This window comes from Seriola aureovittata, chromosome 10 (genome assembly GCF_021018895.1).
Source record: "Seriola aureovittata isolate HTS-2021-v1 ecotype China chromosome 10, ASM2101889v1, whole genome shotgun sequence".
Taxonomy (NCBI): Eukaryota; Metazoa; Chordata; class Actinopteri; order Carangiformes; family Carangidae; genus Seriola; species Seriola aureovittata.
Genome location: NC_079373.1, coordinates 6,970,556 through 6,985,041, shown reverse-complemented (window position 1 = coordinate 6,985,041; position 14,486 = coordinate 6,970,556). Strand labels below are relative to the sequence as shown.

General features: G+C 42.1%; 1 protein-coding gene across 2 annotated transcripts in view; it reads left to right on the top strand.

The window, feature by feature from the left end:
* The window catches only part of mon2 (MON2 homolog, regulator of endosome-to-Golgi trafficking), a 39,325-nt gene extending 28,974 nt beyond the window's left edge, over positions 1-10,351 (top strand). The window contains exons 25-35 of one of the 2 annotated variants that reach the window (XM_056386923.1): positions 55-253; positions 820-1,463; positions 2,799-2,942; positions 3,934-3,951; positions 4,502-4,630; positions 6,507-6,697; positions 6,803-6,863; positions 6,953-7,076; positions 7,371-7,578; positions 9,096-9,178; positions 9,649-10,351. In XM_056386923.1, the coding sequence (XP_056242898.1) occupies positions 55-253; positions 820-1,463; positions 2,799-2,942; positions 3,934-3,951; positions 4,502-4,630; positions 6,507-6,697; positions 6,803-6,863; positions 6,953-7,076; positions 7,371-7,578; positions 9,096-9,178; positions 9,649-9,812 (1,965 nt within the window). In that variant the 3' untranslated portion in view covers positions 9,813-10,351. The remainder of the gene's footprint in view (positions 1-54; positions 254-819; positions 1,464-2,798; positions 2,943-3,933; positions 3,952-4,501; positions 4,631-6,506; positions 6,698-6,802; positions 6,864-6,952; positions 7,077-7,370; positions 7,579-9,095; positions 9,179-9,648) is intronic. The other variant, XM_056386924.1, reaches the window with a different exon arrangement.
* The last annotated feature ends 4,135 nt before the right edge of the window (positions 10,352-14,486 follow it).

The following is a 14,486-nucleotide window of genomic DNA, read 5'->3' as shown; positions in this document are numbered from 1 at the left end:
AATGCACCAATATTCACTTTGCTGTTGGTTGAACTATTTCTGTGTCACCACTAGGTGCTGTTCCACCTGCTGGACTGCGTGAGGACGTCGTCCACCACAGCGGACAAGGAGAAGATCGAGTCTGGTGGCGGGAACATCCTCATCCATCACTCACGCGACACGGCGGAGAAACAGTGGGCGGAGACTTGGGTGCTGACGCTAGCCGGGGTGGCACGCATTTTCAACACAAGGCGGTATCTACTCCAGCAGTTAGGTGAGCCACTCATAATCTACGCTGATACTTAGCCAGTCTCTGATGCTGTTGTACATAAACTTAGAGTATGACACTTTGCTACAGGTTACCACAGGCACTAAGGAATTGTAAACAATAAAAATGACATACTGAAATGTATTCATAAATCTGTGCCAAGTGTAGCAGAAGTCCAGAAACGTTCTGGCTGTTTGTGCTGGTATATTACCACATATTAAATCATGTTAAACCCCATGCGGACAGGATTAATATTCCAGGGAGATACGAATGATAGAACGTGAGCTCCTCGTTAATTACTCTCATCTCGTAGAATAATATTTTAGCCAGTGCCAGTTTCCAACAGGTGACTCATTTCTAACACATTTCCAGCCTACTACGCATAAAATCACTTAGTGGAATAGAGGACACCTGTCCTTCCTACATAAAACCTAGGTAGAATAAATAACTAGCTGGCAATATAATATCAGTGTAACAGGGTCATATTCATATTAACACAATGTGATAAGAGGAAACCAGACACACCTGTGTAAGTGCTAATTGTCTTCCATCATTTTGCTGTTCATCTGCAGGTGATTTCTTCGAGGCCTGGGAGGTGCTGCTGAACCACATTCAGTCAGCCGCTCTGAGCAAAAACAACGAGGTCTCCCTGGCCGCCCTCAAGAGCTTTCAAGAAATCCTACAGATCGTCACACCTGTGAAAGACTCGGACAAAGCAAGTGACGCACTAGCTGCTATGGGCGTCCCCCCGGTGCTCATCGACCCACTCTCGGCGTCTGGCCCTGGCAGACCCCTGGTGCGCTCAGATTCGCTAGTTGAGCGGCTGACGCGTTATAATGGCGCAGAGCTGCAGGCCCCTCCCCCAGGGGAGGAGTCAGCCTTAGAGGACTCTGCATTGTGGTGGTCAGCGTGGAACACGTGGTATCGCACAGGAACGGACAGCACGAGGCCGCCCAGTGGCCCGACAGAGAAGCTCTCCTTTATCCCCAGCCAGCCCTTCCTCACAGCGTTGATACAGATTTTCCCAGCACTCTACCAGCACATCAAGGCCAACTTCAGTATGGAGGACCTGAAGAAGCTGGGGGTCATCCTCCATGGGGCTGTGTCTGTGCCTATCAGCAGTGATGCCTCACCTTTCATTCTCCCCTCCTACACTGAGGCAGTGCTCACCAGCTTACAGGAAGCTGTGCTCACCGCTCTAGATGTTTTGCAGAAGGTGGGCAAAGCACCTGTCTTATCAGTAAACAAAAGAAAAATGGTACCAAAAAGTCTTTTAGAGATCCCATATTGTATGAAGTGAGATTTTCATGTATTTTTTGATTATAAAGCAGGTCTATGGTCTATATTATTCTGTGAAAGTATCAAAGAGAGGCACACACCCTCCATCCTGATTCGCCTACCAACCTGTTGTTACTAGGGCTCCAGAGAGACGCCTGAGAGAGGAGATGTAAAACTACATTGAGACTGAGAGTTTTTGGTTCATAAAACCACAAGTGTATCTTCTTATGGATTTGCAGCATCCAAATGAGCCAAGTGGGTTGTCGTGGTGGCCTAGGGGCACGTACCACAATTTCTCAGGTTTCTTTAATTAAAGAATCCAAAGTTGTTTTTCAAATATTATAAAACAGAGAAAAGCAGGAAATCCTTAAATTTGAGAATGTGGAACCAAGGAGCCAGTTTTTATGCTTCTGCGCTGGTTGTCCGCCTCATAAATACGATATCTCAGGAACGGGAATTTTTTCTAATTTGGCACACACATTCATTTTTAGCTATAACTAGAATAAAAATACACTAGGGCTGAACAATTGATCAAAACATTATCGAAATATGGCAAAGTGCAATATTAAAATCACAGGAGCTGCAATTTTTTTTGATAAAGGTAAAATGTGTCACAACATACCATAAATGAAGCATTGTAAAGTTATAGAGATGCCGTGGCCTGCAAATCATATTCTCCAGATGTAAAGGAACATGCTTGTTTGGTACAAGACCCAAAAAGTTGTAAATCAAATGAAATGCAAAAATGATCATTCTAACTGAAATCGTAATCATAATCACATCACAATCGTAATATCTGCCAAAATTATCACAATATTATTTTTTTTTTTTTACATATTGTTCAGCCCTAAAATTCACTTAATACCTTAAATTCCTTTAAAGTCTTCTACATATATTATATGCGTCTGGACAGACATGGATCTAAACTGCAACTTGACTGGTCGGAGGAGGTGTAGAATGCAAGGTGTGAGTTCTAGTTCTTTGTAAAACAATAGCTTAGAATTGCTGACATTTTTATTTGACTGATAAAACATGTCCTTGTACCTTTAATTGACACCTTGAATCGATACTGTGACTCTAGTCCTCTCTGTCATGAATACCGTGTCTTTAAGAAATGCAACCTTTAGCACTACCTGTCGTCCCAAGCTTATTTCTTCCCATTTTGTGTCAACTCAGCCCAGGAAACGGTATGTTAGTCTGTTAAATTATGCAATATGCAGTCCCGCGGTGGATGTCAGCAGTGTTTGTTCCTCCCTCTCCCCCCCTGCTGCAGGCCATCTGTGTGGGCCCGGAGAACCTGCAGGTCATGTACCCGGCCATCTTTGAACAGCTGCTACTCTTCGTGGAGTTCTCCTGCAAGCCTCCTCAGTACGGCAGGATGGAAACCAAACACGTGGCCAATGCCAAATACAACCAGGTAGGGGGACATGGACTTGGCTGTTGGACTGCTTTGTTTTCATTTGCAATTTCTTTTTACAGTTCCTTTCATTAAAATGTTGGAGCGTGTACACTGTTATTCATCGCCCTTCTCTCTTCAGCCATTCTCAACAAGGTCATCCGTCTTCTTTGATGTTCATGAAGCCCCCCCCCCCCACAGTGTAGTCCTTATGAAGCCCCTATGGTGGCCTTTCATGAGATTGACAGGTTTTTCTGGACTCCCATTAGCAGCCCCGAGCCAAACCTTCCTCATATTTCCTCCGTCATGCTTCATCTTGCTGGCAACACGCCAGAGAAATGTTTCACTACTTTTCAGTTCAAACACAGTTTAAATTCATTAAAAAAAAAAAAAAAAAAAGAAAAGGTTATTTCCAAGGAACCCAGTGATCTTGAGCAAAATTACTTCATTTATGAAACCACAATCACCCACTCGTTTCTTCTCAAGTACAGAGGAGAGTCTTTTCACAACATTGTTCTGTATATATCAGTCTCTTTCTTACTCCCTGTTCTGGAAACCTATACAATCCAGCAGGTGCTGTGCCTTCAGGAGAATGCTGCAAGTCGTCTTGATCTAACTGGCAGTGCCGAGAAATGTTAGCGCTATACATGACAAGCCTCAAATCCTTACGTCAGCCTGTTAGTCCTGCATGGGGGGCCCAGACTCAGCTCCTATACTGGACATTTTTGTTGATCTGAATCGGCCTAAATTGTTTAAGCGAGAGGTTCAAACAAAATTCCCAACCAGCCAAACAAAGGTTATGGGTGGTCTGAACTGCCTTTTTGGCTTTAAGTAGTGTTGTCAGATGTCCTTGGTGCTAGGAGTGAGTGTTTTTGCCCTAAATTTGTCCTGATTATTGAAAATTATTTACCCAACATGCCACTGCAAATTTGATATAACTTCAAAACACCAGTTTAATTGCGATCTTCTCTCATTCTGTTTCTTGGGACTACTCACTGGATTACCATTTTAGATCCAGCTGTTTGCACCGGTGAGTTCCATCATCTCCTTCAGCCCCCCTCTATAGTTGTACTAAGCTGTGCTGAATGGTGATGACCTACCCTCTGCGGTAGGTGAGATATCACACCGCATGGTAGGCTCTCACGTCTCATCTGCATCTCTCACTCACTCCATGCTCCCCCTCTCTGCCTGCCACTAACTGGTGGTTATTGCCTCTGTGTGCACAGTCCCTGTGCAGTTCCATTTTCAGTTGATTTTGTGTTTTTTGGTGATGTTCATATACACACGTGTGGTCCCGTTTATATTTCTTAAAGACACACTTTGTGACATTGAGTCTTTTTTTTTTTTTTTTTTTTTTTTTTTTTTTTGGCTATAACATTTCAGCTGTACTCATATAAGCCTACCAAACCTTTAAGCAGACTAATTGTCACTGTGATTTTAAAACAAGTGTGTGTTACTTCTGCAAAGTGTGCCTTTAAAAACTGCTTTCAGTGTGGCTCTCCCAAAAAGTAGGGATATTGGTTTTTCCAGATTTGTTTGACTAATGTTAGTTCTTCTTGTTAAACCTTCTCGCCCTGCAGGCCGAATGGGTTGCCTTAAACTATGTGCCCTTTGCTGAGCGCTCCTTGGAGGTGGTGGTGGACCTGTACCACAAAACTGCGTGCCACAAAGCTGTCATCAATGAAAAGGTCCTGCAGAACATCATCAAGGTATTTTCACCAGGATTGGGTGTTCAGTTTCCATGGTTACGAAACTCCTAGTTCAGTCTTGGAATTGATAGACTTGTTAGGGAAAAAAAAAAAAATCAACAAAAAATATGTTGGATTAAATGAATCTCAAAACATATGACCAGAATCAAAGCACTTCTAAAGTGTTTTTCACAAGCGTTTCGCATTGAGTCGTAACTATGTTTATATGGTTATGGTTTTTGTTAGTTTTTTTTAGCGCTGACCCATGAGGGCAGAAGTTTACTTCCTCTACATGACTGTGTACTGGTCGCCATTAAGCACCAGTTATTGTTGAACGCTGTGCAGTGATAAAAATGTTCTGTGGTGGTAGGAGGTTTTGCAATTTAAAGAACTGCTGCTGCACCGTTCAAATGGATCAAATAACTGTATATATCTGGAGTTAGTTTCTCATAGTGACAAACCCACAGAGAATTATCACCCGACTCTGCATTTCACCTAAGCTCCACTAAGCCTTTTAGCATCTTTCATCTCATTGTTTCTCACTGCTCTCTGTATGTCATGCATCTGTATGGGAATGACAATAAACCTAAACTTGAGTATCTGTTTTCAGCAAAAAAGCTTTAAAACCCACAGTCAAAGTTGGCCACTACAGTAGCCAGTGAACATAATGGAGTATTTAGCAGTTAAAGAGCCAAGTAATTCCTTCAGGACCTGGTGGAGCGCAAAATGGAGCGAAAAGGACGGTGAATATTGGACTTACATCCACGGTGCCCAGAACCATGACTTAGAATTAAATTCCAATTTTGATCAGTGTCTGCTGGATGTTTAAAAAGGTAACTGTTTGCTGATGCAGCATATCATCTTTGAGGTGATAATACGTCAGTGTTGTGTTTATAGCTTGTTGCGCTTCCCCCCCAGTGGTCAAACAGTCAGTTTTTGATGGCTTAAACAAAAAGATTCACAGCAGACAGTTAAGAAGTATTGGATAAATAAAGGAAGTGAGTCATTTTGTTCAGTTCAGTTTTGTCTTCTAACAGCCTCTAAGGGGCAGGCATGGATTAACCATGACTGAGTGAGGAAGAGACTAAATGAATGCTGTGAGTGAGTTACTTTCTGAATCCAAGAGAAGCTTTGAATGTAATAAGTGTGGTATATTTTGAAATCACTAATTAATTCTGTTTGCTGTCTGAGGACTCGGTGAATGTCCAGCAGCCTCTGGGCAACTTTCACTTTACTTGTCTCTGACCTGACAGCATTAATCTCAAGACTTACAACTTCCATGCAGCAAATGTGCCAAGCAGTTGATGCCCAAAAGTGTTAAGATTCCCAAACCTTTTTTTAATGCATTCTGTCAAAAACCAAAAGATTTTGTTAGTGCAAGTCATCGGAAGGGTAAACTTCTTAATCTGACATTTTATCCAGTTTCTGACACCTGCATTCAATTGCTCTTTTCCCATAGTATGTTCATAGGAAACCCCAAGCAGAAGAGAGTGTATTTGCCAAGGAACTATTACGAAGGTTCCCTACAGACAGATCCAAATCTCTCTCCCACCCCTTTTTTGTCTCCAAAACAAGAAAGCGATACTTGTAAAACCTCAACCTTGGGGAACCCAGCTGTTCTCTGAAAAGAGGACTTGGTCGAAAAGATGCTCTATTACATTTCCTGATTTTGTAGAATGAAACTTGAAGTGGCTCTGCCTGGTGCAAAAATGTCTACAAATACTGCTTTGATGGTAACTCTGTATTAGAGTCCTTTTACATTTTAGTATTAAAGACAAGAGGGTGAAAGGCTTTCAGGTTACTCCAGTATGTTGTAAAGATTTTACCTTGAGGTGTTTCATTCTCACGATCTATCGCTTTCCCTGTCTCTTCCTTTCTTTTTCCCTTCATCCTCAAGACTTTAAGAATGCCCTTGGGTTTGAAGTATGCTTGTCCATCGGAGAGCACCTGGAAGCTCGCCGTTTCGTCTCTGCTCAAGGTGTTGTCCATTGGACTGCCGGTGGCACGCCAGCACGCCTCGTCTGGGAAGTTCGACACCATGTGGCCAGAGCTGGCCAATGCCTTTGAAGACTTTCTCTTTACCAAAAGGTATAGATTAAGAAAGCCTCAAGCTTAGATCTGCATTTCTATATATGAATATTTTTGGAAAGTCTGAGTAGGAAGCTCATTGTTTTGGTTATTTTCCTTTTGTAGCACACCTCCAGATAACCTGTCCATCCAGGAGTTTCAGAAGAATGAAGCTATTGATGTAGAGGTAAATACCTGTTTCTACCATCCGGTATGTCAACATGATTTGGTGAGTTCACCATTGTCAGCATCACCATTGTGTCCTCTTCATTTTAGGTGGTTCAGCTGATCAGCACAGAAATTTTACCTTTTGCCAATTTCATCCCCAAAGACTTTGTTGGGCAGATCATGGCTATGCTCAATAAAGGTTCCATTCACTCACAGTCTCCTTCGTTCACAGGTAAGATGTGACTTTGGCAGCTAAAATTAATCCAGCTATATTTTTAACTTGTATTTCTGCCACTAACGGGACAGCAGGGTGGACAAGAGCTGTTTAGACATTGTTGGAGGAATCTTACTGTGATCAGGCTTCGTTGCAAAAGCCCTCCCTGTGGCTCACCAGCAACAATGGCTCCTGTCAAACTCTTCATGTGTTGAGCAAGACAGTAAAACCCCTTCTGTGCACTCATTGTAAATCACCCCAGAGAGTGGCATCTGCTAAATGCCTGAAATGCAAATGGTTTTCTTTCGACAGAGGCAGAGATCGATGTGCGGATGAGGGAGGAGTTTTCCAAAGTCTGCTTTGAGACACTGCTGCAGTTTTCCTTCAGCAACAAGGTGTCCACCCCACAGGAGGGATACATCTCTCGCATGGCGCTTTCTGTTCTCCTCAAGAGGTCCCAGGATGTTCTCCGGCGCTATGTGGAGGACGAGAGGTTGAGTGGACGCTGCCCCTTGCCCAGGTAAACCTTTCCCTACACCTCTCAATACAGAACCACACGGTGCACCAGCAGAAACACCTGGGTTTTTTTTTTTTTTTTTAAACATGTCTTTGGACACATATCTTCATCAGGAATTCAGCTTCAAACTGTTCCGACTGTCAGCTCCATGATTTAACCACTGAGATATTGCAATGCAAAACCAAGACCACCCCAGCTCCATCCATCATTGTTCTGTTTCTCTTTTGTAAACAACACAAAACCACTATACTTATATCCAGTTTCACACACTGTGTTTTAGTGTTGGGTGTAACTCTTAACTGCAATAAATTGTTTTTCTAAGACACGATAGAAGTTAAATGGTGCCCACGGGGAAATTGCACCATTAGTACAGAAAATGGGATGATGGGGGAGTTGAGAAAAATCGGATAATTAGAATGTATGCATGAACAGCAAATGGAAGGGTTGCTTAAAAACAGCCGATCAATATTTTGAACACTAGCATATATATGAATGTTAAGAGTGAGAAAATCATTGATTGTATTATCAGAGCATGTAAAAAAAAAAAAAAACAGCTTAACTGGAAGAGCAAAATAAGCATGCCAAGAAAATATGAAAAGTAACCAATTGTTTTTACAAAGAAATTGATAATATAATACAAATATTATATGTGCTACACTGAGTTCACATAAATTTGACGACTTGTACACACCGGTCAAATATTTATTCAGGCAGATTTTTGATTTAATCAAACTACTTCAATAAAAGTGTCAAACAAGGGCTTCATATCTCTTAGGTTAAATACATATTATTGATAATTATTAATATTTGATAAGCAAGAAAAATAGGCCTGTGGCCCAAAAGACTAGATAAACTAAATCAGAAGACAAAGTTGAATACCCTGTGTTATCATGGACACACTGTAATAATTTGCCTACTATCTCCTGTATAGTGAGAGAAAATGAAATGTGGTAGCTATACAGTGTAATCATATAAAGTCCCTCAGACCGTCAGTCACCGTTTCCATGAACTTTGCTAATTTCATTCTGTATTAGCTTGTTTGTTTAAAGGAGCTATTTATAAGTTTTGCTATTGCTACATAGCTAGCATTAACATTCCTTTATTCACCAAGAGCTGTCTTCAGATGTGGAAAGCAACACCAGTGTTACCTCTTGTCTTTATCACATCTTTTCCTCTACTGAAGCTAGCTGGTGCTAACCAGCTAGCCCCGGCCCGTCTCGTCACTGAAGACATAGCGCTGCTCAGTGGGGGGATTATAACCTCTTGTATTGTAAAGACAACAATGGCTGAAGCTCTTGTCAAGCAACAATCACCACCACTTGCTTCCAGCAAGAAATCACGTTCAGCTGCAGAGAAAACTTACAAATAGTGGCTTTAATTGTAACTTTTTCTGTCATCATTTCACTTATAAGGGTGTTCCTTGTTTTTTTTCCACTTGTCCCACAGTTGGAGCATCTACAGGTTTTCTGTTCTGCATGTCACAGTAGCTAATGAGGGTCTGTGGTCTTTTTTCATTTTAGGCAACAAGTGACAGAGATTATCTTTGTCTTGAAAGCTATCAGCACTTTGATGGACTCGCTTAAAAAGACGCAGCCCGAAAATGGTGAGTATCAAACTGTGTCAAGGATTAAATAGATCTTGGAAAGAGGAGACATAATGGAAAAAAAATACAATAATGCCACCATATCTATCATCTATTCATTTCAGATAAATGTGTCAGAGTACAGTTGGGACCGTTTTTCACATGAGTTTTATCTCTAATCTCGGTAGAACTGTTTATGTTTCCAGCAAGGTCAATTACAAGAAGTGATTTTTTTTTGTACCGCAATAGATTGAAGAGAGACAAGTGAAATTGCGTTTTTGAAGTGCCCTTCAAGATGTTTGCATTACATTGCCCTTTATTCAGAACAAAACTCATTTCCATATGCCTGTGGGAATTTTATCAAGGAAATTATTTCTTTGATTGCCCTCTGTTACAGTTTATATTCTCTTTCTTCCTCTCCCTCCCATCCCCAATCCTCCTTTGTTTTTTTCTTCCTCTTCCTCTGCGATTCTTTTGTTTACCGCCTGCAGTGGATGGCAACACATGGGCTCAGGTGATTGCCCTGTACCCCACGCTGGTAGAGTGCATTACATGCTCCTCGTCTGAAGTGAGCTCAGCCCTGAAAGAGGCCCTTGGGCCCTTCAAAGACTTTATGCAGCCACCCGTCTCCAGAGTCCAGAACGGAGAGTCCTGACCAGGCTCGCGCTGAGATCATTGTTTTTTTTTATTATGAAGAAGTCTTGAATGTGTCTTCTTGACCCACGTGCTTCACAAGCGCACGGACATGAACTCCATGTGAGACCCATCTACGGTGACATGAAGCAACCCACGGTGAACAGAGATTCAAGGCCCGCTCGGACCACATCAATGAACCTGACCTTCATACGCATCATCGTATGCTTCTCATGTGAGCTGATAACGCCTCTGCCCCCTCCATTCTCATACAGACTGGCTGCACTCTTGTGTTAACTACACAGATTAAAAAAAAAAAAAAAAATTGCAGTGTTGCCTCTGGGTGTGTGGTGATAGTGTTGATGATGTAAACAAAAAAAGAGACAAAAACTGGGGCTTTATCAGTCTTAAAAATACACTTAGACTTTTGCAACATTTTCAACAGTGAGGATTTTATGCAAGAAAACAAATCTTACTGTAACATTCCATGTCATCTTTAGCCAGCCATCTGAGAAGGGATGTACTTGTCTGTATAAAATAAATGGGACAATTCTTCAATCAGCTTTGCGCTGTGAGTGTGCTCAATTACAATGTGCGTTAAGTTCTTTACCAGATCACAAGTAAATCCATTTAAAAAATCTCTTTATTAATATCAAGTGTCCATGTCCCTGCAACATTCCCTTTTATTTAATATATTTATATTTGTTGTGTCCTTGAAGGCTGAACCTTGTTAAAATGTCACCACCACCATGGACATAAAGCTATTATAATGCATCAAGATAGCCCTGATTCAGATTTTGATATTAAGGTGTGATATTAAACAGGTAACATTTTTATTTTCTCCCCCAGTGTTAATATTTCAGATGTGAAGTTCAGGGACAATTTGATAAGAATATTGTAAACGTTTGGGCTCAGGTACTAATTTTTAGTCTCTGAGTCTCTTCTACTTTACTGTAAACTCCAGAAACAAACCAAAAAAAAACCTCTTTACATTTAAAATCCTTATGCAGAGCACTTATACACAAAATGACATTGATAGCCTTCAGGGACCTACGGGCTCCCTCTCAATGTCCCCTGGAGGTCCCCGAGCCCTAGTTTAGGACCATTCAGTAGGTCATATGAGGGGAAAGGACCGTTTAGGGGTTTGCACTGAAGAAAAGGGAGGGAGGGAGGGAGGGAGGGATGAGGAGGAGGAGGAGGAGGAGGAGGATAAGGAGGAGGAGGGAGGGGGAGGAGGAGGAGAGCGGAGGGAGCAGGTCTGCTTGGGCGGGGTTTCCCTCTTATTTCAAGTCTGCACAGAAGAGCAGCGACACGGGAGAGAGAGGACGGTTCATCCCCGGCTGCATGGGAATGTCGCTGTAGTCGAGACGGTGCATCTCTTGAGCTCTACGATATACATGTATATTTAAAAAAAACAATAATAATAATAATTTTTCGTTTTTTTGTTTTATCAATATCGTCGTTTTCGTCTTTCTCTCGCATTTTGACCAGGCACTGGCTGAGGTAGTAGTTTGTGCTGTTGGTTGGGTTGTGACACTGCCCGCTATGGAGATGACTGCGCAAGCTACTGCCTTGCTAGTGCTGGTGCCTCCACTTCAGCCGAGGGAAAAAAAAAAAAAGCCCTGCTCACAACGCTGTTAAACGGTTTTTCCAGGTAATGCACGCCGTTAGTGTTGCAACTAGCCACCGTGTTATATCTGAAGCTGTGATTTACTGCTTTTAAACGGACAATAGCTTGTGGTTGCATTGTTGCATTTTGAGCTGAAACCGTTTCAGAACTGTATCATGTGTCATCCAATAAAATAGTGAATGACTGTGCGGGAAAAAAAAGGACTTTGTTGTATGCAGTTTTAATTTTACACAGATTTAAGTTCATTAACATGTATTTGATTTTTAACTGGTACCATGATGCGTTTTTTTTCTTGCAGGATGAAGGTGAAATCTTGCATGTGTTAGATTGTCCTCTTTTTATATGCAAGTTTTAATAATGTGGTATGGACATTTTTAAAATGCACGAGCAAGTCGTATGGATTTGCATAGTTTTCCACCACCTCAGGCAGAGTGGGCTGTATAGAAAGCATGTAGGTCAAGTACTGTTGCTATGAGGAGAGGAGTGACGTGGCTCCCGCTGCCCACAGAGGTATCCTACAATACATCTGCTCTGATACACACAATCTGGCTTTATGGCTCTCCCTCCTTTGTTAATAATGCTGCATACCATCAGACACCGGGGCAGATAGTGCGTGTTTGTGTGTGTGTGTGTGTGTGTGTGTGTGCTCCTCCTGCATCTAAACACCTCTCTCCTCTATGCAGGGCACAGCTTAGACATAAATCTGTGCAGCGCTGTTGGCACTGTTCACCAAATAATCTGATTATTATGCTAAATCTGGGTGGTGTGTGGCACAGTATTTGAACTGTATGCTGCGCACAGACAGCACATGACTTAACCCCCAGGTCTGGGAGCAGAGCGCTGATGTGGGTCATGCGTTGTGAGTTAACCTTTGAAATCCTCCCTCTGGTGCCCAACAGCATCTGGCTGCTCTGTATCACATTAGTATGGTCAGTCAATGGTCTCGTGATGGGGGTGGGGACCGGAATGGATAATGAGCTTGGATTGGCTGTAGGGGCCAGGCAGCACTGGGTCGATGAAACCGTGCGAGGGCTGCAGTCTTGAGTTCAGACCCCCCATAGCCCAGAGGAGAGCACACCGCTCATTCAGTGACTGACTGAAGATTGAATCCTGCATTTGACCTTCCAAGGATACTCCCATTAAATATTTATGAGTTCACACATGATGGTGTGTTAGGCAGAGTTATGTTCATCCTGGGCTACAGTTCCTCCCACTAGCATCTGTCCTGATATTACACAATAAATTCTACTCCAGCTACTCATTGTAGAGAAACACGTAGGTTGAAAGGAGTGACTTCTTTTCCCTTGCAAAAGAAGCTGACTAGTAAACAAACCACAGAGGGGACCTGTAGTTACTGTCAAGCCTGTTGAGTAGTTGTCTACAGGTTTGCCTTTAAATATATTCAAATAAGTGTAAGAAATTCAAGTAATCCAGCCTCCAGGGTAAACCCAAACATCATTTATCACATTCTGACGGTACAGAGACGCAGCCTATGGACCAGTGAGCAGTGCAGAGGCAGCCCACGTCCTCCTCATCCATCTTGTGTCAAAGCTCTCATTTGAGCCGGGCCGCAGATAAATCATACTTGAGGCAGCCAAAGCCCTAAAGCAGTAAATTAGAGCCCCCGCTGGAAAATCTGAACACTCACGTGGGGTATCACAGCTGCACTGCTGAAGCAGCCGCACCTTTGTCCTGACAGGACGGTCGACCCTCGAGAGAGTGTGTGTGTGTGTGTGTGTGTGTGTGTGTTGGGGGGGGGTTAAAACTGACATCTGCCAATTATTTCCTCAATTAATTGATTAATAGTCTGGTATATAAAGGAAAACATCGTAAAAATGCCCATCACAAAATCCTAGTGCACAAGGTGATACCATTAAATGTGTTTTATCTGCCCAACAAACCAAAACCCACAAATATTCCATTCATTATAATGTGAGACCAAGAAAAGCAACAGATTGTCAAGGTTAAGAATCAAGTATTTGGCATTTTTGCCTGAGAAAAGACTTAAACAATTAATCAGTTTTCAGTTACCAATTCATTTCTTTCAAACAAATAGTTGATTAATCGACCAGTAATTGCAGCCTTATTCTTAAAGTCGACAAAATTGATGGACATAATTAATATGTAACTATTTAAATTATCCATGAATAATTTTTGCAAGTAAAATACTAATATTTGCTGCTACTAGTTTCTCAAATGTGAGTAGTTCATGACTGGGGAATTTTCAAAGTGATGGGCAGAAAAAAATGATAATGAAAATGGTTTCAACCCGATTTGGAATGCAGGAGGAAATGTATGTCAAAAAAAACAATATGAGAAATCAGCATCTATTCACTTAATCCTCTGACAGGAGGCTTTAGGGCTGTGGCTTCAGCCATCCCATTTGCACTGCAGTGAGAAACAGCGTCACCTTCTCCAGTACAGGAGATGAGTATCCGCTGCAAGCCCACTCAGCATCTCCCTCAGATCTATCCACGGGTGGGGTGGGAGTGCTGTGACCTTGGAAAAACAAGCCACCCACAGGATTGACTGTGTCATCATTGCCGTCATCCAATCTGGACCACACACACGTGTGGAGAGTGGGAGTGGAGTGCCAGATCAGTGCTTGCCTGAATGGAGGAGGATGCGGTGCTGGCCTGTGGGGACCAGATGGCCCTCCAGCTCCTGTAGAGGACCCAGGAGTGTGAGACTCCTACAACAGCACTATGATCCTCTGAGTGTGTAAAGGTGTGTCTATGTGTTTTACATGCTTGTACCATAATATCCACCTGTTGATAGGATAACATGAATTGAAAAGCGAGGTATAAAAGTGATTTTTTTTTTTTTTTTTTTTTTTTTTTTTTACAACTGTTGACGTGGGTGGTCCGTATATCTTTCCTGGCTCTCTGCTCTCTTAATCCTCAGAGCTTTTATTTTCCACCTTGTATTTTGTTTACTTGCATACTTCATTTTTAGCTTGATTAAAAAACAAATTTTACAAAAAAATAACAGAAAGGTGGGACAAATAAAAGAGGTAATAACAGGAATAAGGTAAATTCAGTCAAAATGACCTGCACACATTTAGCT